At 41.4% G+C, this 24,411-nt stretch overlaps 1 protein-coding gene and 1 long non-coding RNA gene across 5 annotated transcripts in view; one reads left to right on the top strand and one right to left on the bottom strand.

Annotated features, from left to right (window-relative positions):
- Positions 1-322: 322 nt before the first annotated feature.
- SEC23B (SEC23 homolog B, COPII coat complex component) lies at positions 323-24,308 on the bottom strand. Of its 2 annotated transcripts, none has more exons than XM_083519292.1 (20): positions 24,205-24,308; positions 22,045-22,280; positions 20,423-20,480; positions 19,572-19,658; positions 19,171-19,407; positions 18,963-19,048; positions 18,003-18,147; positions 17,410-17,568; positions 16,444-16,559; positions 15,950-16,073; positions 15,463-15,543; positions 12,627-12,716; positions 12,016-12,122; positions 11,695-11,848; positions 9,982-10,059; positions 9,584-9,745; positions 8,914-9,000; positions 6,663-6,818; positions 3,431-3,496; positions 323-1,557 (listed from the first exon to the last, which is right to left on the bottom strand). In XM_083519292.1, exons 2-20 carry the CDS (start codon positions 22,263-22,265, stop codon positions 1,468-1,470), a joined length of 2,304 nt encoding a protein of 767 aa, XP_083375418.1. In that variant the 5' UTR covers positions 22,266-22,280; positions 24,205-24,308; the 3' UTR covers positions 323-1,467. The 2 variants fall into 2 exon arrangements, with proteins under 2 accessions (XP_083375418.1, XP_083375419.1); XM_083519293.1 differs by lacking the exon at positions 24,205-24,308 and adding an exon at positions 23,888-24,039.
- LOC310714467 overlaps positions 22,763-24,411 on the top strand; it is a 34,007-nt gene continuing 32,358 nt past the window's right edge. For 2 of the 3 annotated variants that reach the window (XR_014529806.1, XR_014529807.1), the window contains exon 1: positions 22,763-23,445. This is a non-coding gene — a long non-coding RNA (uncharacterized lncRNA). Of the gene's footprint in view, positions 23,690-24,411 lie in introns of all 3 variants that reach the window. The other variant, XR_014529808.1, reaches the window with a different exon arrangement.

The raw sequence follows: 24,411 nt of genomic DNA, 5'->3' as shown, positions 1-24,411 counted from the left end.
CAGTAGCAAAAATGCATATTCATTTTCCTGTTTGTGTTCTGTCCTGCATTACACATTCAACCCAAAATATAGCAAGAAAAGCTCAATGGCATTTTTTCCCTTCTATCCTGTGAAAACAGACCAATAGCAAAGTCAGATGCCGCCTGTAAATTTACTGCTATTTTTGGCACCTAATACTCACATTCTTTATCTTCCTGTTCATACAACTAAGCTTTCTTAGCTCCCCATGGAAAACTCTGTGCCTTATTATAGTTGATTCAGATATATCATGTAACTAAATATGCTGAACGCACAAATAAAAATGACACCTTACAGAAAGAAATAAGCAATTTATCAGGGATTTAATAGATTTAGTATTATTACTGTGGTTCACAATAGAAAAAGGTTAAAAATATCAGGAGCTGTCACATTGTCTCAAGAAATACTAAGTTGACTCACACTGAAAGATCAAGAGAATAAGAAGGCTGAACAGCTGAATGTTCATAATGAAACAACTCTTCCTCTTTTCTCCCTCACCAGCCAACAGCTAACATCATCAGCCTCTCAAGCCAGGGCTTCAGTAGCACCTCAGCCCACTCCACCAGTTAGAAAAGGTAAAGACTACATCCACAACTATAGAATGGCACAGGTGATTCTGGAGGCACAGCTCAGGGATTGTACACATGAGTCAATGCCTGACATCCTTTGTGGCACGACCACAAGGCTTGAGGGCTGTTGCCAGTTCTAGTAGACAGTTTCAAACTAGACGGATTAATGATTTTTCAAGTCTAAAGCAGCTCCAGGTAGCCCTTCCTTCCCCTTTTAGCCTCCTAATTCACTGCATTGCCTACTTAATCGTAGGCAATACTCTCGTGGGTAAGATGTATTTTCAAGGGTAAAGTAAGAACAGGGGTTTTCCCCAGAAGCTATTGGCCCCTTATACAGTATCCAGAGTATGTGCCCAGATTTGAAATTTACAGCTACACTAAACAGCTCATAAAAGCAGAAAAAAATATTAATACCAATTTGGAAATGTTGGGTGTTTCTTAAGTAAAACTGTTTAGAACTTCTATTCAGTTCCTTTTAACATGCTCATGCCAAAGTTTAACTGCATTTATGCAAACCAGGCAATTAAGAAGTTAGCTAGTGACAGCGCCAAGCATCAATACCTTCCTCAGTTATTGTTATTACTATTTTTAAGTACAAGTAAAAAAAGGTGAGTTGTAGGAGACAACAGGTGAGATAATTCATCATTTTGTAATAATGACATGAAGGAAAAGGTAGAATTGGCAGAACACAAACAAAAGGAATACAAATAAGTTAACTCTAAAATAAAAAAAACTCCCTCACATCTTTGTTATGTAGAATCAATAAGAAAAATCAATTGAAGAGAGGGGTAGGAATGTTATCAGTTTCTTGGCAGGTTGTAATCAGTAGCATGATTCACTTAGTTCAATGATTTTTTGAGATTTCTTCAGCAGGTCAAAATTATGATGCACTTGAAACAGCCAGTTTCTTCAGATGATCCATGAATACCTGCAGACTAACATCATCTGTTAGGATTGGAGCACCAGATTCCTGGAAGAAGAAGAAGATACATTTTAACACCAAAACCAAAGCTAATGTAACCAATGGGGGCAGGGGTGGTGGTAACTGGACAGATTAAGTGCAATTAACCATATAATACAAAGCTATCTAATTTAGCTCTACTAATCTATGTTACAATTTTTATTCTAATTTCTCACAGGCCTTATACTAGACAGCCTTAACTAAACTTTTCTGGAAGGTTAGCTATGTTTGCTGTTTTGCTACAACACAAACTAAATTTTGGAGCAACTTAAAGACTACATTAATTACGGCGTAAGCTTTTGTCAACTAGAATCCACTGCAGATGTATTCAATGTAATTCTGTTGTAAGTATGTACACACTGATGGTAAGCAGAATGGATGGTATGAATGCACCAGGATGGATAAAAATCAATGATTTTTTTTAAAAAATGTAAATCTGATTTTTAAAATTTAAATTGATTTTTTTTAAAATTTAAAAATGATTTTTAAAAAAATTAAATCGGATTTTTTAAAATAAAATGTTTTTGGAGGAAAAATCTTTCTAAAGATAGTTTTCTATTTAGGTTACATTATAGTCCAAAGGATGGCGCTGTGGGTTAAACCACAGAGCCTAGGACTTGCCGATCAGAAGGTCGGCGGTTCGAATCCCCGTGACAGGGTGAGCTTTAGTCCTAAGAAAGCCAATTGGTATCCCTATATACTATCATTATCTACAATTCTGAAAGGGTCCACTTCTGGCCTTAATACTTACACACTGATACGAAGCATTTTTACTTGGAAGTAAGTGCCAACAAATTCAACAGAACTAACTGTAGATCTACTTGACTCCAACCCCATTAGCCCCAATAGTATGTCCAATAGCCAATGATGATTTAAGCTGGAGTCAGTTATCATCTAGAGCAGTGTTTCCCAAACGTTTTTGGGCAACGGCACACCTGTTTACTGAAAAAAAATCTCGCGGCACACCACCATTAAAGCCCCGCCCCGTGACGTCAGCGCGCAGCGTCACGCCGGGAGGGACGCACAAAAGTGAAAGTTTTTTCCCTCCCCCTTGCTGGGGAACCTCCAAGCTTTGGGGGTGGGAGGAGGCAGCAGAGCGAGGGGCTGAGGGACGGCGGCAACTGAGGCGGCGGCGGCTGAGGCAGAGCTGGGAAGGGGGTTTCCAGGGGACACGGCAGCTCCTCGAAAGGCTTCTCTCAGCTGCGCTCAATCCGCCTCGGAGAGGATTTCCCCTCCGGTCCCATGCGTTCGTTTGGGGCATCGCTCCGGCTGCTCCCTCTCCCGCCGCGCAGGAGCGATGCCTCTCTCTGGCTCTCCCTCCGCGCAGGCTGAGGGAGGGAGGGAGGGGCGCGTGTGACCCGTCTCTGCTGGGAGACCAAACCCAGCGAGGCGGAGGCGCCCAGGCAGCGCTGCCGGCTGCGAGGAGGAGCGCCAGGCAGCAGCAGGAGGCGCGGCCTCTCCTCGCCGCCCCGCCTCTCGCCGCCCGACTCGCCCGCCTCCCTCCAGGCATCTCGCGGCACACGAGGCAACGTCTCACGGCACACTCGTGTGCCGCGGAACACCGGTTGGGAAACACTGATCTAGAGGACCACAGGTTCCTCATGACTGATGTACACTATCTTTGATTCCCGCCCCCTCAAAACACGGCAGAATATCCTAGTTCCAATTTGTGCATTTTTATGTCACACTTCTTACAGCATATTGGCTGTCCCACAGCCACTGGAAGACTGGACGAAAGGGGATGAAAACCAAGCCTCCTGAATACCAAAAACAATACGCACATCCCTACTCCCTAATTTTGATGTAATAAATTAAACTGTGAATACATAGACAGAATAAAAATATACACTTTAAACACAGGAGTAGGTATTTCATTACTTACTTGTCCCCATGCATAGAGATTATTATGAGTCTGCGAAGGATTCACTTTAGACAAGAGAAAGCGTGCCTATAAAAGCCAAAATGAGAAAGTTGGTTAGACGTAATACAAAATGAAATCTCAAGCTTATCACTATATCCTAAATGTCCACGTGAATTTGTTAAGTGATTGCATGTACAGTGGTACCTCTGGTTACATACTTAATTCGTTCCGGAGGTCCGTTCTTGACCTGAAACTGTTCTTAACCTGAAGCACCACTTTAGCTAATGGGGCCTCCCGCTGCTGCCGTGCCGCAGCCCCGCGATTTGTGTTCTCATCCTGAAGCAAAGTTCTTAACCCGAGGTACTATTTCTGGGTTAGCGGAGTCTGTAACCTGAAGCGTATGTAACCTGAAGCATATGTAACTCAAGGTACCACTGTATACTGCTCTTCTCAGCTCAAGATAAATAAAAAACAGGGAACTTTCACAGAAGAGGAACTTGGAAGGAAGGAAGAATTCTGCCACTACAAAAAACTAGTCTGCTGATTTTAATAGTTCAAATGGTTACTGGCATATTTCAAGTCAATGATTAGAAAGAAGTAATACACATTTGTTTGGGCCATGACATCTCTCAAGTATGAAATCAGAGTTTAAATGATACATGCCTTCAACTGTAGATGACTGTAATGTGCTCAAGATGTTAGGGAGTTTCTCTTAGCTCAAAAGGCAGCAGTCTGCTTACTGAAAAAGCAAGCTAATGGCTGCCTTTCGAGCTAAGAGAAACTCCCAAGCATCTTGAGTGCATTACAAAGCAGCACACCAAGACAGCCCAGCTGTTTACTCTGAGATTCCCTGTTGCAGTGGGCAGGATACAACATACTGATGAGCTTGTGTTTTTGGATCGTCCAATAAATATTTATGTTGGTTGGTTGGTTGATTGTGTGCTACCTTGAGGGCTCTGTACACCCATGTTTGGACAGAAACCTTAAAATAAATTATATCCCAATGAAAAATGTAGAAGTTCACGGGATAAGAACTTGAGAGAATACCTGTTATTTCATTTAACCTCAACACTGGATAGCTCAGTCAGGTAGGACATGAGACTCTTGATCCCAGGGTTGTGGATTCGAGTCCCACATTGGGCAAAGATTCCTGCATTGCATATCTGGCATATGAGATTACATTATGAGGCATCCTGCCTTTGTTGGTTGAAGGAATGGATGACATTAGAGAATTCACATATTTTAGACTTAGAAGGTCATGATAATATTTTTGGGTGGCACCCTTATTTGTGGTACTAAAAGGTGAAAGTTCATAAAGGATTTACAAACCATATAATTATGAAAAATTTGTACAGAGTATGGGATAAAGTTTATTAGAGGTAAGAACACCATTTTGGCTCTCACTTCTGGAAGCTATAGCGGTAAAGAAAAAAAATATGGTAGAAGTGTGGACAACTTATAGAAATTTAGTAAAACAAGAGCGAGGAGAGTATAAATTAAATGAATTTAAAGAATTATCTGGGAAATTAACAACACGGTTACAATATCATCATCTGAATAAAGTATTTTTAAAAGATTGGAGTATAATGTAAAAGTGTTGTCTAAAATGTATAAAACATTGGAATGGGAGACAAAGGATGAGCAAGCAAAAACCTCAATGATACACTGCGCACAGATATTGGTCATAGATATAGAAGCATGGGAACAATTGTGGAATTCGGATATAAAATTTACAGCATGTTATGGTTTAAGAGAAAATTATATGAAAATGATATATCGTTGATATCTAATACCAAAATGGCAAGAATGTATAAATTTAAATCAAACAAATGTTGGAAATTTAAAGAGAAAGAAGGTTCTTTTTATCATATGTGGTGGTATTGTAGTAAGGTTAAAGCTTACTGGGAAATGATATATAGTGAATTGAAAAAGATGTTCAAAATAACTTTTATTAAAAAAAACCAGAAGCTTTTATTTTGGGAATTATACAGACAGAACTACCTAAATTGTATTGAAATTTATTTATGTATGCTACTACAGCAGCAAGAATGTTACTTGCCCAAAAATGCAGAAGTCCCAGTAAAGGAAGAATGGCTACAAAAACTTATGGAATATACAGAAATGGCGAAACTTACCAGAAGAATAAGAAATCAAGATAACAAACTTTTTATAAAAGAATGGAAATGTTTTATTGAATATTTACAGATAAATTGTAGACAGATAAAAACATTAGCAGGATTACTGTAATAACCTGCAGATTTATAAGAGTATATATTTATAGTAGATAATTAAATGAGTAAGTTAAATGAATTTGGATACACAGAAGATATTAAAAAATACATTTAAGGAATCGCAGAAAGAGGGGGAAGGAAGTAAAATTTTGGAATGTTAAGTTGATTGTAAAACTAATGAAATGTATAAATTTGAAAAGTATGGTCCCTTCAAACTCTGATTTTATGTAGGCTCGGAGTGGGGAGGAAAGCCCAACTATAAGATAGTAGAATGTAAACGTCTGGTACTAAATGAAGATGCAGATGCTCCATTTAAGCAGTGGGGAATGCATAGTCAATTCCTTATTAAGCTATGAAGCAGACTGGGTGGCCTTGGGCAGGTCTTCAGCTTTGATACAGTCATACCTCATGTTACATCCGCTTCATGTTACGTTTTTTCAGGTTATGTCCCGTGGCAACCCAGAAGTACCGGAAAGGTTTACTTCTGGGTTTCGCCGCTCACGCATGCGCAGAAGCACAAAATGACATCACGCACATGCGCAGAAGCAGCGAATCGCAACCCGCGCATGCGCCACTGCGGGTTGCACTCTTTTCAAGTTGTGAACGGGCCTCCAGAACGGATCCCGTTCGCAACCAGAGATACCACTGCACTAGCCTACACTACAGGATAGCTGTATAGAATCAGTGTTCTAAGGTTCCTGGAGGAATCTTAAAATAATCCACAGAACAGCCTGAGAGAATCAACAGATGAGCAAGAGGTACAAACTGTATCAAAACAAGTAACTCCCAGGAGTTGACATCTTAAGTACAGTACAGTATGACCAGTACAGTAACCTTTAGTGCAAGAAAGAGACATACATTTTATAGCGTGGCTGTGGTACACAATTATTAATATAGCTGAAGATTTAAAAAAATGCTTTCGGACTCTAAATAAAGACTAGGTATCGAGACCTGTTCAAAATCCACTTCTACATATACTTCTGTTAAGTTTCATCACACACCTTTGTAATGCTCTGCCTTACCTGACTGCTTCCATGCTCCGTGTTAATGTAACGTGGCATTGGGAATCTTGTCTGCAGAATTTCTTGAGCATCATCCAGTGGAGCTTGCAGTAAGTGCTTGAAGTTTTCATATTCAGGCATATCTTGATAGCCAGCTTTACGCCACTGGGCAATAGTCTGAAAGGAAAGAGAATGAGGGAATAATCAAAGTATTTCAACTTTTATTATTAGGTACTGACAGACAAGCCTGTTTTTGCTTCGTAATCTATGATTTGTGTTAGTGCAGGATCTTCATCTCACCTTGTTCAGACATAAAGGAGAAGCAAGATGTTTATAATGGGGCCCCGTGCAGTCCCAGGCCCACATGATTCACATGGGAGCACAATCCAGAAGTGGCACGTCCCAGTTTTGCGATGGGACATGTTGGAGAGTATGGTGGCACCATTCACATAACAAAAACTACCACAAAGATATCAACATTTTCAAAGTAGGGGATCCATGGCTTGGCTTTTGAAAAACAGGAGGTCCACTTCCGGTGCAGCCGCCATGGCGAACAGTGGATCCCACGATAGTGGATGCCAGCTGTGAAGTTAATTAAGGATAATCTGGGAGTAATTATCCTTGCAAGCCCCACACCAGGGTGGGGGGGGGGGAGCTTTCACTCGCGGATCATCCAATAACTGCCTCTTGCTCCGATGGAATGTGGGGGCAGGGATGCAGAGTGCATAGCACTGCACGTATTGGAAACTCCCCTATGCAGTCGCCATGAGCGGAGGTACTTCTGTTTCTTTTAAGATGGATCTGAATTTGGACTTAAGAAACATACGTGTTCTGGATGAAGGAGAAAGATAACTTGCTAAATGAATCAGCCACTGAGTGCCAAGGTTTTGATCTGGAGAGGAGACTCATCGTAATTGGAATGCTATGTAAGTGAAGGGGAGGCTTTGTTCTCTTTTTACATTATATTTACATCATATTTGCTAATTTGACAAGGCTTCACTGAAGAAGAATCAATTAATTACTAATGGAATGAAATTATTAATGGACTATAACTATATATGGAATGCAAGAGGGATTCAACAAGAACTTATAATTTTTTTATGGAGTACTTGAAAGAATAGACTGTGAAATACTGTGATGACTTGTGACATTGCCTACTAAAGAGGGCTCCAATTCTGATTTACTGTATTATGGTTTTGGCAAGACACCAGCTTGTTAGAAGGTTGGAAAGGTTCAAAGGAGACAAATGCTGGAAGTAAGCCAGGAGTCACGGCTGGACGCTGGAGTGCTTTCAGTTTTGGAGAGGCAAAATGGAGAAACTGTGGCGCAATAAGAAATAAGTCCTTGAAGGAGGGGCAATGTTGAAGAGGATTGATTACAACACAAAGGAAAAGAAGAATGTAAACAAATATTTCACACACAAAAATACAAGATATAAATTTCATCTGCAATGGATTTGTTAAATATGAACAAAAGTCATCACACCAGTGGCTGCTAAAACAACGGATTAAGATCGGAATTGTGGTATTTGGACTAATTAAGAGAATTGGAGCAGGACCAAGGAATAACATCAGCTCCTGATAGCTGGAACACGGGAAGTCACCCAAAAACATTGAATTCAGGACTGATTAATTGGCTCTTTTGATTGTATTATGATTTGGTATGATTTGGTATTGTATTAATGTGGCCTCCATTGGACTGTTATTAATGAAAAATCAATTTTAAAAATTTAAAAAAGAAAAACAGGAGGTCCACAGTACTTGGCTAACCACTGCTATAGAACATATTTCCTTTTCATAAAGGCCTGCTTTAACTGTGGTTTGGCATTATGCCTAAGCCAAGAACATTGATTAAACACGCACCCCACTCACCAAATTATAAAGGCACAAGGCAAGAGCATCTGGGAAAACAAACAAGAATATGGATCCCAGAATAATTATCCAATAGGGTCATACTTCGGAAATCAAACGGAATCTATTCCGGAAGTCCATTCAACTTCCAAAACATTCAGAAACCAAAGTGTGACTTCTGATTGGCTGCAGAAGCCCCGTTGGACGTTCGGCTTTCAAAAATAGTTCACAAACCAGAACAGTCACTTCCGGGTTTGCGGCATTCAGGAGCCAAAATGTCCGAGAACTAAGCTGTTCAAAAACCAAGGTACGACTGTACATAAAAGATAATAAAATAGACAATATATTTTCAGGAGCTTGTTAAACTTTTTAGCACCTCACAGGAAGCATTCAGTTTCAACAAAAGGTTATGAGCACATTACCTCACCAAGGAAGATAACAATCTGGAAAAAAGAATCCATCAGGAGGATCCTATCGGCAAGAATGCTGCTGCTATCCAAAAGTACAGGCTAGAAGCAGAAGAAAAGGAAAAAAAATAATCACATTAATCTTATTACAAAAGTGAAGTGGAATATAGCTTTTGTAAAACCTCAACTATCAAACAACAAAACTAAACAGAAAATAGGCAGATTCTCAAACAACTCCCCTCCACCCAAAGAGGAAATCAAATACATATTTTTAACATATCTTTTACTTCTACCAAATATTAATAGCTACCAGTACTTCTCAATATAATGCAGGTATCTCCTACTCAAATCAAGATATATAACTTCAGCACACTTATCAACTGTTAGTAGATAGCAAAACCTCTGGACCCCACTATTTGAGGGGCGCAAATTCCTCACCCTGCCTTTTAAATACTATAACACAGATTTCATTTCATTAGGGTTTTTATTCTTCAGTAACTAAGAACAAAGAACAAATATTTTAGATCTTCTAACAATTGGGATGCACATTTTCACCAAAATATACACACAGTAAGATTCTAAAAACAAACATTTTGATATTTTGGGGTCTTTACTCCTAGCTTAACGTGTCCAAAAATATACAGAAATATCTACTATAACTTTGGTCTAAGCAAAAGCAAATCACCTCAGGTGGTCCATAGAATGAATAAGAATAGAGTATAGGCTGGATCATGATGAGAGACTGAGTCAGATCCTGTCTGGCAAAGTTGTGACGGTAATAGGAAGATTCATCTGGGCTGTTATTGAACACTTGAAGAAATGGAGATCGCCGCAAATGGAACATGAACTACATGGGACACAGAAAATGGTAGAGATTTCCAGTAGAATACCAATCAAAACTACTACCATAACATTTCCTCCTCTTTGTTTGCATCTCTGAATTAAATCAGTGAATGTCACACAAACACAGAATGCATCACTGTTTTAAGAATTTGTTTAATCATCATAAGAGTCTTGGGACCCCACTGTTATCTCCTATCAATTGTTCTAATTTTTTTAAAGTTCAAAAAAATGTCCTCTTACCTGGGGATACAAAGAGAATGAATCAGACAATCTGAAAGAATTTGGATCATCTTTGTTGTATTGGCCAAACTTCTGACACTGTTGGAGATATATAGTAATAAAACCTTAAATGTTTTAAACAATATAATGTAACATAACATAACAAGAAAAGGAATAGATCACATCATATCACCAAGAAATTTGAAAAAGCATGTTTATCTCATCACGTAATAGAATCAAATTTGTCACAGATGGATTTAATAAAGCAGTTTAGTTTAAAATTACTAATGGAGAAACTGATCCTTAGATAATCAAGTGTTTATATCTCATCAGCTGCATAACATCAGGAGTGGGAAACCTGTGGCCCTCCAGATGTTGCTGGATTATACCTCTCATCACCCCCAACCACTGACCAGGATGGCTGGGGCTGGTGATAGCTAGAATCCAATAACATCTGGAGGGCCACAGGTTCTCCATCCATGCTTTTCTGCTCACTCCTGGAAACTGTCACTCATTCTACAATAACACACAAGCTCAATTTAGACATCTGAGAACTTTACTTAGTGGCCTGGCTTTGAACTACCATCTCAGCTAGCAAGGCAAGATATGAACAAGCATTTTTCCTGTACTCAGTGTCCCTTTGCTCTTCCCTTTGTGAGAGCCACAATTAAGTCAAGAAATCTCCAGTTAACCACACTTTCTTGTTTCCTTTGAATCAGAAAACGATGGTTACTAGTTTTGGACAAGTCAGGATGTTAAACAATGGTTTGAAGCTTGTTAAGTTCAGAAGTTGGGGGAACTTGGGTTAGTTTAAATTCTGATTAGTTCATATAAGCCAAGACCATACCATGGTTTAAAATCCTGGCTTGTTCATACCGATTTATCACTGAGTTCAGATGTAATAGGAAATGCTGAATAGTTTAAAGGGGAAGGCCATTTCTTTTGCTCTCTTTGTGGCCATGCCAGAGGAAAAGAGGTGAGGGGAATATGCAAGCCTCTGAGTTGTGTAGGCATGTTCTTGTAATGTTAAAATAGAGTTCAGAATTGTTTGAACTAGCCCAGGGGTCGGCAACCCGTGGCTCCGGAGCCGCATGTGGCTCTTTTACACCTTTGCCACGGCTCCGGGGCGGATACTAGCGAGGGGAGGAGGCGCATTGTGCGCCCCGACACGCCCCACTGTGGCGGGCGCTGTACTGGCTGTGACATCGCATGGGGGCGGTGCATGCGTTAGTCACGCACCGTCCCGACGTCACCTTCCCGCCCGCCCACTACATTGTAAGGGGCATGTACGCTGGTCACTGCATTGAAAGGGGGCATGTACGCTGGTCACTGTTTTGAAGGGGAGTGAAGAACACACACACAAAAGAAGGTAACTTGTTAATTTAACGTTTATTTCTATGAGGAGGAGTAATTCTGAGGGGTCAAACAAAGAAATAATAAAAAAGTGACAAAAAAGTTATTTTTATAATGACGAGTTTTACGGCTCTCAGTTTTTTTCCCTTCGGAAACGGGTCCAAGTGGCTCTTTTTGTCTTAAAAGTTGCAGACCCCTGAACTAGCCCAATGTTTTAGATTTAGCCAATGGATTTGGAATGGATTATTCAAATTTTGTTTCACACCAGCTGGGCTTAAAAAAACCCCACAATCTGAAACATTTCCACCAGAATGCAGTCCAATCAGCTTAAACAATAATTGAGTCCTAAGATTACACAGGCTTACAATTAATTATACTCACAAGTCTGATTAGCTGCCTATCCAGCCATCGTAGGACATCAGGCCCTTCCTCTGATTCAGCTCTATAGACACCGAGTCGAGCCATCAGGACAGCAGCTGCTTCTTGGTCAAATGCAGCTTCTATGTGCTGCAGCTGACTCTGTGCATCTGCCCAACTAATAACAGCAACAATTGGTACACTTAGATTTTGAAGATTAAAGGACACACCGAACTCCCTCCCAAATTCCTGAAAAAGTATGCACCCTGTATGAAGCAGCAACACAATCTAAACAATATAAACATGAAGCCAATACACAGCCAAATATCACCAAGTTGTTCTCACTTTCTAGCAACTGTAGTCACACGAATGCGCCGCTGTGTGCTGGAATGCTGATAATGTGTAACAAACTGGACAGCCCCTCTGCCACCCTGAGGTATTGGTGCATTGTGCTGAAAACCAGACAAACAGAAGTTTACTTTAGGATATTTTAAGGGCAGGTTGAAAACATCATGCAGTTACAAAATGAAAACAAAATAAAAGCAGTATGGCATACTCAAAATCAACAGTTTCTTGGAGCCACCAAAAAACAACAACACTGTTGTGCAGTACCAAACTAATGGGAAATAGACTGCCAGTGTAATCTTATGAATGTTTATTCAGAAGTAACACTCACTGAGCTCAATGAAACTTACTTCTAATAAGTGCTTAGGATTGCAGCTTAATCAAGTCTAATTAAGTACATTATGAGAAATAGTTAGAATAGTTTGCAACCCCCATGCAAAGAAAATAAGGATGCAGCTTGGAATCATACTTTCTTAAACTTGAAGCATTGCTCAAAAAAGAGCAGCTATAATCTCTGGATGGATAATTTGCTTGACTTGAGCAGCACAGTAAACAATGTTTCATAATGTACATACAACGTTGAAGGCAAACAAATAAATAGGCGGGCTCACCTGGTTTACTACTTCAAAATAAATGGCAAGAGTTGTGGAGGGGTCAAGGCTACAAATCTTCCACTGGCATGTGCCACCAATCCCAAGTTCCTATAAGAGAATCCAAAATATTCAGATCTACTCTGAAACCCGAAACATGTTTACATTATGCCTACAAATATGAACCATAACTCATCTTTGTTCTTGCAGATTCATATGCCAGTTTAACCCCAATGAATTCAGTAGGGCTTGCTTATGAGTAGATATGCATTTGCTTGGACTGCTTACAGACAATCATTCTCACATAGTACCAACTTCCCATTTCGGCATAAGACAGCCTGCTAAATCTTCTTCTCCCCACTTACAGAAGGCTCCCCCCAAAGCCCTCCGGCTGAGGGAGCCCCAATGATTCTCTGGTTTGTGTGTTTGCCTCCTCGCAAGCAGGAGGGGTGGCTAATTTCTTTCCTCCCAGTGGATCATTCAGGAGGAAAGAGACCTGCTGCCCATTGCACTTGCTTGCGTGGAGGCAAACAAGCAGCCAGCCAGGCAGATGTGAGAGGCTCCCTCTGCCTGGCTGACTGCATGTTGCTGAGCAAGCCCCACAGCCCTCCTGTTGACACATGAGCCAGAGGGATGTGGCGCTTCTGTGTGCTTCTCAGCAGTGGGCAAGCTACCTTATCTGTGCCTTGCGGAGCTGGGCCGCCTGAGGCTGCTGATGAGCGCTGGGCCTGGCAACAGGATTAAGGAGACTCTGCACCGCCTAGCTGACTTCACTGGGAGGGCGGGCTGTCTTTCCTCCTGGGCGCACAGAGCCTACCAGGCTCCCTCTGAGAGGCTGCCTCCACCTTGCACAGGCGGGCTACCTCTTTCTCCAGGGAGAAAGTGGTAGTCTGCCTGACTCCTGTGCCAAGGTGGTAGCAGATGAGGCAAGCACACTAAACCCCTGCTGCCCTGGCAAGGTGGCAGGGGTGTGTGTGTCTAACAGAACCCCCACCCTATCACTGGCTTGCGACGGAGGTGAGTTGGAGGCACCTTTAATCTTCTCTATTGAGGACCTCTCAACAGAGAAGTCTAAGGGAGTCCCAGCCCCATCTCCACCTTGCACAAGCCGGAAGCAAGGAGAAGGCTGTCCCTTAGAATGAATGAATGAGTGAATGAATGATTATTTGCATCAGCCATTGGCCATAGTAGTATAACAACAATACGTTATACAAAGAATAGAAATAAAAAGTCAATTATATAAAATACATTTTAGGGTTTTGAATCAATAGTCAAATAGTGGGTCTTATTCCAATTTCCCCAGCTAAAAACCTTGAAAGCCGACAATTTGTGGCACTGCATTCAACAGTCTCCATTTCCTGCCTGACCTCCAAAAGCAGCAGTGCGAAACTGGGTCAGCAGCTCCCATCTAACAGGTAGGTGGAGCATGATGTCAGGTGACCTGTTTTGCCCAGAGGGGCCTTCAGAAGCCTGCCCAGTACTTTGAAAAGAGCTTCTCAAGATCCAATAACCAACTGATTGTAAGTGCCTGAATGTCCTCTTTGGCTGAGACAGGCTATCTACCTGCTCCACACCTGACTTCATATATGATGTCAGATGTAGGACTGGTGGGTATGGCTTGGCTGAAATGAGCCTGTGGGTCAAATGGGAAAACCTGCAGGTCGGAGGCTCTCCAGCCCTGTCCTAAAGAATAAGATAAATCACACTGGGTAACAAATGTAGAGTATTGGCAACAAACACACAATGTAGTATTAAAACACCACATGAAGGAAAGTGCAAAAAAAAAAAAAACCTGATAAAGAAATCAGCCAAGTCTTTTCAATGAACTTATGCAAAAAACAGCCAACACACCTAATTTTATAAGGGAACTCCTCAGCTCTCAAATCTGATGCAACATAAACATACTTTCCCCCTCTGGAAAAGAGGAACACCAACACACACACACACACACACACACACACACACACACACACACACAGTGCATTCCTGGGGGAAAAGCACATGCTCCTAGGACCCTCATACCTACGGGACTGCCTCTCCCGGTATGCCCCACGGAGGAACGCAAGGTCAATAAATAGCAACACCCTAGAGGTCCCGGGCCCTAAGGAAGTTAGATTAGCTTCAACCAGAGCCAGGGCCTTTTCAACACTGGCTCCAGCCTGGTGGGACGCTCTGCCTCATGAGACCAGGGCCCTGCAGGATGTGATTTCTTTCCGCAGGGCCTGTAAGACAGAGTTGTTCCGCCTGGCCTTTGGCTTGGAATCCATTTGATTCCCTCCCCCTCTTTCTTTTTTCCTTTCTCTTCCTGTGATGAGGCTGCATTTTAATGTTTTAATATTGTATTTTAATCTTGTTTTTTAAGTTGTATTTCAATCAACTTGGTTTTATTATTGGTTGTTAGCCACCCTGAGCCCGGTCTTGGCTGGGGAGGGCAGGGTATAATTAATTTATATTTATTCTTATTCTTATTATTCTCCTCCTCCCTGAAGCAAAAATCCAAGGTGTAATGTGGCAGGCTGCAGTTTTTTTGGGGGGGCACCCCCAGAATTGGATGCCAAGAACTTGCTTAGCAGCTGAACATCCTATATCCTTTCAATGAAAGCCTTCTTCATATGGCACAAGATCAAACCACATGGCAGATCTGATTTCAACTCTGCTACTCACAGCAACAAAAAGGCGGCCACCTCCCCAACTCTCTACATCATTTTCTGTTGTACCTATAAGATAACCACTCACTAGAAACTGAGCTACTAAACTCCACAAGACTATTTAAGCAATATTTTATGTACGATAGCATTTGTGTCATTGACATACCATCTAAATAACTTAAACAAACAGTAACCATATACACACTTACATTTTCCGAAACGCATGGCCCTTTTGCGTTTAGGGATACACATGGTCCAATTGCTCCACCAATCTTCAGCTCCCTAGAGGTCTAAAGTGAAAAGAAGGTTGACGTAATCCTAAAGTAATAACAATTGTCCACTGGGTCCCTTGAAGTCCCCTTAGCAGCCACCCTAACCACAGCCTGATAAATCCTCCCCAGAACACTCCTTGTTTTCAAATTGTGAATTCTGCAAAGTACAGAATGAGAAAGTGGAATTTTGAGGAAAAAATTGAATAAAACAAGACAATGTCAAGATATGGAGAACCTCTCTGTTAAGTAGGGCCACTACCCACTATTATGTGAAAATGCTGACAACCACCCCACTGTGAATAAGGGATCTTGACTGAAGTTGGCAACTATATTATCAATTCCTCCAAAGTTAGGAGAGTGTAGCAGTAATACCTAACCAACTGCCCTGCAACTTCAAAATACAGCTGGTGTCTGCCACACTCACCTTCACTTCTAAAGAGGCCCCAAAAGCCATTTGGAATGCTCCACTGGGATCTTTGTTAAACACTCTCTGGAAAGTCTGCTTGAAAAGAGAGGTGTTGAAGGAGTCACCCATCGCCATATGACCCCTGAGAAAAGAATGTGTTACAGTGAAATACTGCTGCTGGGTTACAAAACATAAACCAAACATCCTTCTCACTCTCCTACTGAATTCAAACTCCTAAGTATATAGGTTTGTGGCCTTAGTTACAACTGAGTGTAATACTATAGTATGCAAAAGAAGAGGAACCCAGAAATTGGATTTATATACATGATAATGACTGACATAAATAACTGCAATTATTTCCATTCTCCCACTCAAAAAACCCTAGACTGAAAACCTATCCCTCCTAGTCATCTAAAGAGACTATGGACCAATCCAGAAATGTATCCCTTCTCTATGATGTGAAAACAGAGAAAGGCACACCCCCCCCCCCCCGCTGAGAACTGAGAACATACCCAGTAAGATTTGCACAACATTTCATCTCCAGAAGTCCAGTCTGATCAAGAGCACAGGCATAAATATCAATGCAGTGTCCATTGGTAGCTGCGCGATTAGCCAATATCTCATAGTGCTAAGAAAACATAACAAACATTTTGAAGATATATTTTATTACCAATATGATTAAATATTATAATCCTAGAGCAACATGGTGTCCTACAGCTGTTGTTTGACCACAACTCCCATCGGGAATTTGATGGAATATGTAGTCCAACAAAAAGTTGTCCAAATTCAACAGGTAAACAATAGCATGGGAAACTATGGGATTCAGAGTGCCAAACCCATTAAACCATGGGGGTCAAACCGAAATGTAACAACTACTGAGTTCCAAAGCTCTACATGAAGATGAGCATGCATATGTTAGTACATAGATTCATGGAGTTGGAAGGTACTCCTGCAATGCAGGAATATGCAGCTGTCCCTTATGGAGATCAAACCTGCAACACCACACTCTAACCAAGTCAGCTGCATGTGGCATAGCAAACCTGCAGGTCAGTTACCCCTAATTACTTTTGTTTGGGCGCAACTGATTACCCCCAAGTACTAAAATTTGTGAAACCACCATTGAGGCAGGACTGAAAACTACAGTCTTGGCAAAAACAACTAGGGGGAAGAGAAAGCAGCAAAAACCATGGTCTACAAAGGAGCAGCTGGTACAAGACATATGAAAATTTTTCATCCAGGACCTTTATTAGAGATTTTAGCCACTTCAGCTTGCATTAAAAAATGATTTAGAAGATTATTCAAGAAGAAGCATGCATCTGACTTGAACTGTTAGAACCCAAGGTGAACATTTCCATTCTGTTCAGAATGTTCATTCCATTCCATTCAGAAAAGCTCCTGAAACTACATATTTTGCTGGAAAGCCAGAATCCAGCAGAACCCTAACACAGAGAGAGTTTAAAGCAGAGACCAACTCTTACCTTCATAGCTTTTTTCATAAACCGGGCATTGTCTTTCTCTATATCATGCCAGGAACGGATGGGAGTTTTCAGCTCATCTCCTACCACCATGCCTGGCCCTTGAGTCGGTGGACCTCCTGTAAACAACATTATTCTGGCCCCAGTATTTGGAAATGTTCCCTTGGAGATGGGAAGAGAAGAAAACACACATGAAATATCAGCAGGCAATGTAGTCCGCAAAGGCAGTACAGTATACATCAACCACACTGGGGATTTTCGTTATTTTATTAAGAAAAAAAGAAATCCATTGAGCCTGACATTTTCATTAGGAAGAATAAGGACTGCTCATGCTCTTTTATCACTTTTCCAGCATTATATTAAAATGGTGGAGAAGGTATCGCATACAGAAAGGATGCACTTTCAACACGTCATTGTCAGATAGCAATCGCAAGTTATTATTTTTCATATATTACTATAAGCAATTCAAAAATATCTCATTTCCAACACCATACGGCATTTTTTAAAAATTTAGGCACGTTCAACAATGTAAGTTTCAGATACTGAATGCAGTAAATAATTTTCACTTCCTTCCTCCACCAGCATAACAAAGATACCTCCAGTAATCCAACAGCAATCGACAAAGCTACTCCAGTGGATCGCAGGGGTCGCTTTCCCTGAGTTACTGGCCATGGGTCCCTTTGCAGTTGCCCTAGGAGATCTGTCAGGTTCATGTCAATTTTGTGAATGGGCTGCAAAAATCTACAGAAGTTCAGAATAAAAGTACACTGTGTTTTATTTTACAGAGAACAAACTTGATGTGTAAAGTTCTCAGGTTACTTGCATTCCTATCTTACTACTCAAATATCAGTAAATACAAGCAGAAGCAAGCTGGGAACTACAGGATACAAACTGTGCATATCAACCCAGACAGAACATACAAGATCACTTTTACACCCACACCTGTTCTAGCCTATGAAAGCTCATGCAACAATATATCTGTTTGCTGGAGGACCCCAGCATGAGAACACAACAGCATATAACAGCATATAAAATTCCACATAATTGGGGGGGGGGGGGGAGAGACACACCCAACTGCACCACAATATATGAATCAGGTATCATTTTCAAATGAATCCATATGCCCTGAAAGTGTTAAATTATTGATCCTACTTTAATATAACATTTCATATGGTGGTTTCCCATCTTTTCAAACTGAAGATGCAAATTGGATAAAATTGCTAAAAGCTATTTTGACCATAGCTCTGCCCATCATAGCTCAGTCAGTAGAGCGTAAGACACTCAATCTCGGGGTTGGGGGTTTGAGCCCCACATTGGGCATTGCAGGGGACTGGACTAGATGACCCTCACTAGTACCTCCCAACTCTACAATTCTAAGATTCTGCAAATGCCACTTCTCTCCTAAATATATAAGAAAAGCAGCTGTTCAAAATAGCCAAAAACAGACAAATTTGATCCATGCAAAGGAATCTATAGAGACAAGGATCTTTAGAAGTTTCATGCAAGCCAATGAACTACATCCTTTTAAATACAGTTTGCTTTGCAAAACCATATACCTGCTTGAAATAAGAGGTTGCTCCTGAGGCTGATGCGGTCTTCCTTGTTGAGCAGGTGCTGCAGGCCTTGTAAGACCCAACATATCCTGACAATCAAAACACATATCAGAATTGGAGGAACCCAGAAAACTGCACTTTAAAATAATTTTTGAGGGGCAGACAAGGTTGGGTTAGGGGTTTTTTATATAAAAGTTAAAGCAAAGCATACCTGTATTTGTTTTGAAGTTAGATCCTTAGTGCCTCTGAAAACATAACTTTTGGAAATGCCTTCACAGCTCAGTTCATGAACCTGTACCATCCTGCCGAAAGTTATCAGCCCTACAAGAGCATCAGGAGGCAGCAAACTCAGAGACATCTGTAGCGACTCCTTCAAAGCTTGCAAGTCCTCCTCTTCCAAACATGTGTCCACCACATAAAGAAAGATCAGGGGTGTCTGAGGACCACGCTTGTGTGGGAGGAAAAACATTTATTTACCACACAGAAGTATATACAATAGAATACTTCCTTTTTTCCTTACAGAAAACCATAGTCTAAACACTTTAAGATTACTGTCACAGAGATACTAAAGTAAACACAGTGGAGTTTCAAACACAGCATACAAAGGATTACCTGAACTATATATTCAATTGTGGAAAACTGTGGCATAAGCTCTGCTGGTTGATTCACTTCAGATATCCCTGCATAGGCTGGAGGAAACTGGAGAAACACAGCAAAGATGAGGACATACATCAAAATATGTCAAAGCTCACTTGTAATGCAACGTATATACAAGCAATTATATTTCAATAAAAAATGAGAATTTAATTACATATTCTACTAAAAAATAACAGCTGCCAATTTGGGAAGAATTTCTGATTAAACTGGAAATCAGGCTACAGGATTTGCAAACTAGCTCAAGTGGTTGGTCAAGGTAACTACAAACTCAATTCAGACATCACACCAAATCATTATTAACACCAAACGTATGTATGATTTAACAGGACATCTGACTGACATGATTGGGAATGGGTTTGCAAATTATGGTTTGTGCAAACTCCTGGTCTGGCATGATGTATGAATTGACTATTGGAGATCAACGCTTCTTGAGCCCAGTGTGCTGAGCAGCTGGAAAATGAAAGCAGTCAAGCACCTCTAAAACACAGTTTTCCTATTGTAGGTTTAGAAGCTTCAGTTAAGGTTCTAAACTATGATTCTAAACTATGAACCAGAATTTGGTGCTATGTCTGAATTGAGCCACTGTCATTTGACTAATAAAGGCAACATATAATGATGCACCTGGTTCATAAAGACAACCAAATGCATGGCAAATACTGAGGACAGCTCAATAACAGAAACTAAAAGTTTTTATGCAGCATTTTTGTCAATGTCACTGGGTCAAAGTTGTACATTCGCAGTACACATTAAAAAGGTGTACTGATCTGGGCAAATGGGAGAGTTAAGTTAGTGAAGATGTAACCCACCTGGTTTCGCTGAAAGCAGAAGTTACAAGCCCAAAGCTTGGCTCGGTAATCAACTTGACTGTAAAAAAGAAATAAAGTTGTTAAAATCCTTGTGATATATCAAACTTGCGCTTTAAGGGAATATGTGTCAGGGTGCTCCATTTCTCTGTCAAATAATTGGTATTGGGTCTTTGATACAAAGCCTCAAGGTAAACATATGACATAACAAAACTAATGATATTAAGAGAAAATTCCTACTACTGGCATTACCTCATAAAAGCCAACTTTAATCTCTTCATTTCAGTTGCTAGTAGCCAATAAGAGTACTTTCAATTAGTGCCAATTAGGCAAATGTACATTTTTTCAGCAAGTGGTTCTTCAACAAGGAGAGCTCTAACAAGGAGACTGGCAAAGGCCAAGGCATCTGTGTGTCCCTCCCTGGAGTGGGACACTTTTTCAGGCTTGCTGTTTGCCCTTTCATTTAACCTGTTAGCCTTTGGACAAGAGTAAGTACTGCCAGACCGGTTTCCTTACATTTGCTTTGTCTTAGAAAATAAATAGTATCCTTGTGACTCCAATGCCATACATACAATCAGTCAGTGTTTAGGTTTTGTGTGTGTGACAGGATTGTGCTTCTGCTTCTCTTGCCTACCATGCCTGGATTCTTTCCCAATCCTCTCTAGCTAGGTTCAGTGTTACTTGTGATCAGGATTCTCCAATTACATTTAAAGAGAATACCCAGGTTTACTTCACACATAACGCAAAAGCCAGACTTTTCGTGGGGAGGCAATTTACAAACAAGAAGAAAAGGACAGAGAAAAACACACTCAGTCCTATAATCCAATTATGAAACCACAGCTAACTGTGTATCTGTATTAGGCTTATATAAAAAATACTGAGGTTCCAAGTTTACTTTTCAATCCGGAGCTCTAACCACAACACAATGGCCCAAATATCTACCTGGTTCAATTGTGTTGCCTAGGATAGTGTGTCTGGTTTCTAAGTTTTGACACTTCTCATGCATACTGCAGGGCTTACTTGCTTGAATGATTAAGGTTTGCATCGGAAACAGAGGCACCAACGCCTAGGCACAGAGTTGTCTTCGGCCCCCTCAATATTTGTTGGCAGGGGGGTAAGCCCCCAAATGTTGAGGAGCGGAAGAGGCTGAGCGTGGAACAGAATCAGTGTCCACCACTCAGGAGGAGCCACCAGCCACTGAAGCCACAAGGCTCTGGGCTCCATGCTCAATATCCTCCCGATCATGCATACGCATTGTGTGTGTGATGTCACATGCACGCAATGTGCGCCACACCTGTGACTTCACAGGTGTGCAACGCTGGGCCCCCTCAATACTGGGAGCAATACAGTGCCTCTGACCCAAAATAATATTCTCCCTTCTCTTAATGTACTTTGGGTATGCCAACCCAGTTTTAACATCAATGGATCATGATACAATCTTAATGTATCACACAGGCTTGCCGATAGGACATGGAAGAATCTGCTATACTGTATGTTTAAATTACAAAACTCCAATTTAGGGCTTTCTTTACTTTAAGAAAAATGTGCAGACTTGAGCTTTGAAGAATAAGGTCACTAACAAAATATGGCTCCACTGAAACAATAGACGTTAAAGAAAGTCATACCAAAGTGGATTAAGTACAGTTTTGCAAGTTGGTCTGCTGCATAATACTGGCTCATACTGGACAGGCGGCAGGTCTAATCTTTCTTTCAAAGGAGTCAGTAGACAGGCCAGTGGGACAACCATTCTTGTGGCCTCCAGTCGGCTGGAGGGCCATATGTTCCAGCTGAAACGCACTCCATCACGCTCTTCATTTTGCTGAATAAACTCCAGGTAAGTCGCCATAGAATAGCAATGTTTCTGCAAAGACAGACAACAAATTTGTTCACAACTATTTGGAGCCATAGATCCATAGTAGCAATTTGACAGGTGCTTAAGATTGCAATCTTAATCAGACTCACCTGGAAATAGATCCCATTGAAATCAGCAAGGCTTACTTTTGAGTAATACTTGGTATCAGCTGGTGTCCAAACCTCTCTGAACAATGTACCACACATCTTTGTCTATGCCTTATTAACGCACAGCAAGACTCAAGTTTATCATCAGAGAAACTTCCTTTCCCATCCTTTCCCATTCATACCACACATCCCTCTGGTCCAACACCCATTGCAGGTTGATCCAAACAGCTCTTACTGTCTGAAAGTTATTCCCGAATGCTTAGTTGGAATCTCCTTTCTTACAACTTGAAGCCATTGGTTCATGTCTGACCCTCCAGAGCTAGAGCAGGAAGAAAACAAGCTTGCTCCTTCCACCATGTGACAGACACTAGGATATTTGAAGATGGCTATCATATCTCCTCTCAGTCTCCTCTTTTCCAGGCTAAACATACCCAGCTCCTTCAAGGGCTCCTCATAAGGCTTGGCTTCTAGAAACCTGATCATCTTGGCTGCCCTTCTCTGCACACGTTCCAGCTTGTCAACATCCTGCTTAAATTGTGGTGCCCAGAATTGGGCACAGTATTCCAGGTGTGGTGTGAGTAAGGCAGAATAGAGGGGTTCTATTACTTCCCTTGATCTGGACACTAGACTTCTCTTGATGCAGCCCAGAACAGCATTCACTTTTTTTGCTGCTGCATCACACTTTTGACTCATGTTAAGCTTGTGGTCCACCAAGACCCCTGGATCCTTTTCACATGTACTGCTAGTAAACCAGATGTCCCCCAGCTTATATTTATGCATCTGCCTAAGTGCAGAACCTTACATTAGTCCCTATTGAAATTCATTTTGTTAGCTTGTGCCCAGTTCTCCAATCTGATAGGGTCATGTTGAATTCTGATTCTGTCTTCTGCAGTATTAGCTATCCCTCCAAGTTTGGTGTCATCTGCAAATCTGATGAGCATCCCCTCAATTACTTCATCTAAATCATTTATAAAGACCTTTGAACAACAATGGGCCCAGGACAGAACTTTTGGGTGTGATGAATTTGAATCTGCTGTCATTTTTGTGACTGGACAACATTTAACTTGGTAAGTCTATGTTTGATTAAAAAAACACAGTGCTCAGGGAAAACCACAGAAATTTAATATTACTTTCTGAAAATATCAGAGAATGTGGAATATATAACTGAAAGTACTTCAGTGTCATTTTTAATGATTTTTATGCAATCTTACACACAGGGGTTTTTTTCAGTTGGAACTCACCAAAAATCAGTTCTGGCACCTCTCAGCTGGGAGCCATTGCCATTCTAAGAAAACACGGGAGGCATTCACAGTGAGTTCTGGCCTCTTTCCCCCCCAGAAAATACTACTGCTTATACACATTTCGCTTACCAAGCAAAACCAAATTATATTAATTTAACCAAAATAGCTTTTGAATTCCCAAGTCACGCTACAACTTTCTGGCACCCCTCATTTTTAGAATTTGAAAGCTGAAATATTCAACATACCCTAAATGTACTAGTTCTTTTACCTTTACTAGTTCAGGGAGCAGGTACAGTATGTGTTTTACAGGAGTAAATCATCTTTCTTCCACATGCAATTCCCCCTGCACGTAGAAAGCTAGCATGTAAAGGAGAAAGCGGCAATGGCCTGCTAGTTTTCTAGGCGCGGGGAGAAGGGGCCACGGAGGGGCTGCCGCGTCGGAGAGGAGGACACGTAGGCCCCAAATGCCCGGCGCTGCCCGGTCCCTCCCCGCCCCGAGAGCCCGGGACCCCGCAAATAGGAGCGCCCGCCGCGCCCCCCCCCCCGCAGCCCCCGAAGGGCCAGGCCCTCACCCCGGCGCCCCACCTGACAGCGCCAGCCTCGCTTCTCTCCCTTCCGCCGCTTTCAGCCCGTTTGGCGGAACCGCTGAAAGGACACCTCAGCGGCAGGCTGCCCGCAACTAAGATGGCGGAGGCGGAGGCGGCGCACACCAGTGACGTTGTAAGAGCTCTGTTCGGCGCCCGCTTGGAGAGCCACGTCTGAAGTCGCGAAAGTTTTTTTAAAAAAACAAAA

Source organism: Podarcis liolepis (assembly GCF_965112155.1).
Source record: "Podarcis liolepis genome assembly, chromosome: 8".
NCBI classification, from domain to species: domain Eukaryota; kingdom Metazoa; phylum Chordata; class Lepidosauria; order Squamata; family Lacertidae; genus Podarcis; species Podarcis liolepis.
This window is presented reverse-complemented; position numbering and strand designations above follow the sequence as displayed.

What these genes read in the sequence shown, in the direction of transcription:
- SEC23B (XM_083519292.1), bottom strand. Translation starts at nt 22,265, where the DNA reads ATGGCGACTTACCTGGAGTTTATTCAGCAAAATGAAGAGCGTGATGGA. An exon ending in GTGACTACAGTTGCTAGAAA is followed by an intron (nt 11,849 to 12,015) that starts GTGAGAACAACT and finishes TGCTGTTATTAG; the next exon opens with TTGGGCAGATGCACAGAGTC. An exon ending in CATTCTATGGACCACCTGAG is followed by an intron (nt 9,001 to 9,583) that starts GTGATTTGCTTT and finishes TTCTGCTTCTAG; the next exon opens with CCTGTACTTTTGGATAGCAG.